The 4,137-nt window shown below is 37.1% G+C and overlaps 1 protein-coding gene across 1 annotated transcript; it reads left to right on the top strand.

Annotated features, from left to right (window-relative positions):
- Positions 1-735: 735 nt before the first annotated feature.
- On the top strand, positions 736-4,137 carry LOC100816801 (probable leucine-rich repeat receptor-like protein kinase At5g63930). The gene is made up of 4 exons (XM_003556353.5): positions 736-1,431; positions 2,051-2,311; positions 2,427-3,287; positions 3,400-4,137. Exons 1-4 carry the CDS (start codon positions 1,002-1,004, stop codon positions 3,879-3,881), a joined length of 2,034 nt encoding a protein of 677 aa, XP_003556401.1. The 5' UTR covers positions 736-1,001; the 3' UTR covers positions 3,882-4,137.

Raw genomic sequence — 4,137 nt, 5'->3', positions numbered from 1 at the left:
TTACTAAGGTTTCAAATAATAAAAGCAACCAGAGATATTATAACATTGCTAAAAATATATAAGTCTTTTTTAGTAAATTTTTTTTTTAAATTGCATCCGACATTTTTTTTTCATTTTAAAAAAATATCTTAATTGTTTAGCTTATATTATATCCAAATTTTTTTCCTCCTAAACACTGATTAACAATTTAATAAAGAATATAAATATGTTGTTCAGATAATCAATTACACACACATTGTTGCAATGCATTCTAAGGCTCAAGGAATGATTAAGCAACATATGTGTATGCATGAATAATTAGTTATACCGCGAGTTCTGAATAAAAATTAGTTATAAGTATTTGTGAATAAATGTTTTTTTTTAAGTATACCATCTGCTGAATATTGGAAATTTAAAGCTGTAAAAACAATTAGAGTCATGGAAATGAATTTTTCTAAAAGGAAAAAGCACATAAACACCATAAGACCACAACCCCACAAAGAAGAAAGAAATAAACCTGTACCCCTTTTTCTTCTTGATGATGTATTTTCCTATTGTTTTTCACTTTCTAGATTCACTATCCCATTTTGGCAGTGTATCTTACATGCATCTTACAATTCGCAAGGAAACAATAATTATGTCGATAATGCCAATCATTTAAAAATTATTTTAACATGATTAAAGTGTTAACTTAATAGTAATAACTTATGTTATGATATGAAATAAAGTGTTCTATCTCTAAGTTTATAACGCATTAGTGAGGTACAAGAGAAAATGGCGAGTTTTGAGTTTTTGCAAGTGTCCCAACATTCCACGAACACACCACTTTTTACTGCCTTTGATTTATGACTTGTCCTGTACACCTCTTCACCACTTCACTTGTCTTGTCTGTGCCTCTTCCATTTCCTTCTTCAACTCTCTCTTTTTTTACACGGAAACATAGAGCGTTACATTACATAGCTTCTCTTTCAAAAACCAAAAGTCCAGAACTTGTCGAATCCTAAGCCTTTTTTGAACTGAAAATGGTGCTTTCAGTACTACTACTTTTGTTTTCTCTTGTGTTTTTGCTCTCAAACCCAACATGGGTGTGTGGGAATGGAGAGTTAAGAGCACTGATGGATATGAAGGCCAGTTTGGACCCAGAGAGTCTTTATCTACCCTCTTGGAGTATCAATGGTGATCCATGTGACGGATCTTTCGAAGGAATAGCATGCAATGAGAAGGGTCAGGTGGCAAATGTTTCTCTGCAGGGAAAGGGTCTCTTAGGGAAGCTTTCACCAGCCATTGCTGGCCTCAAGCACTTAACTGGACTCTACTTGCATTATAACTCTTTGTATGGAGAGATACCAAGAGAGATTGGAAACTTGACTGAGCTTGTTGATTTGTATTTGAATGTGAATAATCTGTCCGGGGAAATCCCTCGTGAGATCGCCAGCATGGAGAACTTGCAAGGTTTGTAGTTGTGATTTGTTGGACAAGATTGAAACTTCTATGGTTCTGTCTTTGTTTTTTTTATAAAAAAATTGACGTATTAAAATTTTGTTTCTTTTTTTGTTTTTTGGGTACTTAAATGCTGTTTGGTGATGGGTTTCACTGAAGGCTTGAGCTTGGTTTTGTTTATTAGTTGTGCCATTTCTATTGCTATATTCCCTCAAATGGTGAGCATTGAGCTCTCTTACATGTTTCAAAATAGTTTTTTGGTGACACCTAGATAGAGCCGAGATAAACTATATAAGTGGGGAGCAATCTTCAGCTCACAAATCGGCTAATGGGTTTTGTAGGATTGAGTTAGAGCCCAAACCCACTTTCTGACAGTTTTTTTTTTAATATTGTTGAACGTTGGCTTCTGAATCCTCAAATGGTGAGCATTGAGAGTAAGGTAGAAAGATAAGTTTTAGTTCTGTTGATTGTTGATTCTCTTTATTTAGTATTTGTTCAAAAACTAAGTTGCTACCCAGTATTTGACTTCTTCCTATTGATATCTTTAGCTTTGATTCGTAATAGTGTCCTATTGGTGATTTATACTTAACTTGGCATTGTGCTTACTTTTCCCTTGTCACTTGATTTGCAGTTTTGCAGCTTTGTTATAATCAGTTGACAGGAAGCATTCCTACACAGCTTGGTGCTTTGGAAAAGCTGAGAGTTGTTGCTTTGCAGTCAAACAATTTAACCGGTGCCATCCCTGCTAGTCTAGGTGATTTGGGTATGCTGGTGAGGCTAGATTTGAGTTCTAATAATCTCTTTGGTTCCATTCCCACTAGCCTAGCTGATGCTCTTTCACTGAAGGTTTTGGATGTTCACAACAATACCCTTTCTGGGAATGTACCTCCTGGTAATAATGATGTTACTGCACATGTTTGTTTAATCTTGTTGGTTCTTTCCATTTCTTCAGTAATATGTTTGCTTATCTGAAATGTGTTTATTTGCATTTTCTTGGTTCAATGAAGCTCTTAAGAGACTAGATGATGGATTTCTGTATGAATACAATTTGGGGTTATGTGGAGTTGGGTTTTCATCACTGAAAGCTTGCAATGCTTCGGATCGTGTCAATCCTAGCAGACCTGAACCTTATGGAGCAGCCACAAGAGATATCCCAGAAACTGCTAATGTGAAGTTACCTTGCAGGGGAACTCAATGCCTTAATTCATCAAAATCCAGTCAATCCACATCAGTTACTGCTGGCATATTTGTGGTTATAATTGCACTGTGTGCAATTGGTGTTTGGACATTCGCAATATATCGTCGAAGGAAACAAAAGCTTGGAGATTCTTTTCATATCAGTGACAGTCATCTAAACACTGATGAAGCCATTGGAGCATATAGGAAAAATGGATCTCCTTTGGTCAGCCTTGAGTACTCTACTGGATGGGACCCTTTGGCTGATAGTAGGAATTTCAATGGGTATAACCAAGATATATTCCAGAGTTTGAGGTTCAACTTGGAGGAAGTGGAGTCAGCTACTCAGTATTTCTCTGAGTTGAATCTTTTGGGTAAGAGTAGCTTTAGTGCAACATATAGAGGAGTTTTAAGAGATGGATCCGTTGTTGCTGTGAAGAGCATCAGCAAAACAAGTTGCAAGTCAGATGAAGCTGAGTTTATGAAGGGATTGCACATGTTGACCTCACTGAGGAATGATAATGTAGTGAGGTTGAGAGGATTTTGTTGTTCAAGAGGACGAGGTGAATGCTTTCTGATTTATGATTTTGTTCCTAATGGAAACCTTTCACGCTTCCTGGATGTTAAGGTAGGAGGTGGAGAAGTCCTTGAATGGTCAACTAGAGTTTCTATTGTGAAAGGGATTGCTAAAGGTTACCCATTTATTCTACCCTTTATTAAATTACCTTCCTATAATGTAATTCAAAGTACTTTCATATGCTTAATATTTGAGGTCTATATACTAAACCTTGTTTTCTTGATCAGGTATGGCATATTTACATGCATACAAAGCAAACAAGCCCGTTTTGGTTCACCAAAACATCTCAGCTGACAAAGTACTCATTGATCAGCGGTACAATCCATTACTAGCAGATTCTGGCATGTACAAGCTTCTTACTAATGATATTGTCTTCTCCGCGCTCAAGGGTAGTGCAGCAAAGGGTTACTTGGCGCCTGAATATGCCACCACTGGCCGGTTTGCCGAGACAAGCGATGTTTATGCTTTTGGGGTGCTGCTTTTCCAAATCCTTTCAGGGAAGCACGAGATCACAAGCTCAATAAGGCTTGCTGCAGAGTCTTCCAAGTACCAAGAATTTATGGACCCAAATCTCCATGGAAGATACTTTGAATATGAAGCAGCTAAACTGGCAAAGATAGCTTTGCTTTGCTCCCATGAATCTCCTTTTGAGAGGCCATCCATGGATGCCATTGTTCAAGAACTGGGGAATTGTAGTAGCTGTCTCTGATTTCCGTGATTAGTCTTAAGTTAGTTCATCTATCATCACCCCATTTACCTATGTGGTGACTAGCTGATAAGATGGTAAGGTAGTGCTAACTGCTTATGGTTGTGGCCTTTTAGGGAGATTTTAACTTTATCCAAGGACTAGCTTTTATTTTAATGCTTTGGACAGTAGTAGGTTGTATCTTAGAGAATGTGGACATTTCTGCCTCAAATCACCTGTATCTTTAATTGTCGAATGTATCTTTTCTGTACAAGGTGAA

This window comes from Glycine max, chromosome 20 (genome assembly GCF_000004515.6).
Source record: "Glycine max cultivar Williams 82 chromosome 20, Glycine_max_v4.0, whole genome shotgun sequence".
NCBI lineage: Eukaryota > Viridiplantae > Streptophyta > Magnoliopsida > Fabales > Fabaceae > Glycine > Glycine max.
This window is presented reverse-complemented; position numbering and strand designations above follow the sequence as displayed.

Bases quoted from the DNA above. Each gene is read 5' to 3' on its own strand.
- LOC100816801 (XM_003556353.5), top strand. From the start codon at position 1,002: ATGGTGCTTTCAGTACTACTACTTTTGTTTTCTCTTGTGTTTTTGCTC. The intron at 1,432-2,050 runs GTTTGTAGTTGT...CTTGATTTGCAG, and splicing joins CAGCATGGAGAACTTGCAAG to TTTTGCAGCTTTGTTATAAT. The intron at 2,312-2,426 runs GTAATAATGATG...GGTTCAATGAAG, and splicing joins TTCTGGGAATGTACCTCCTG to CTCTTAAGAGACTAGATGAT.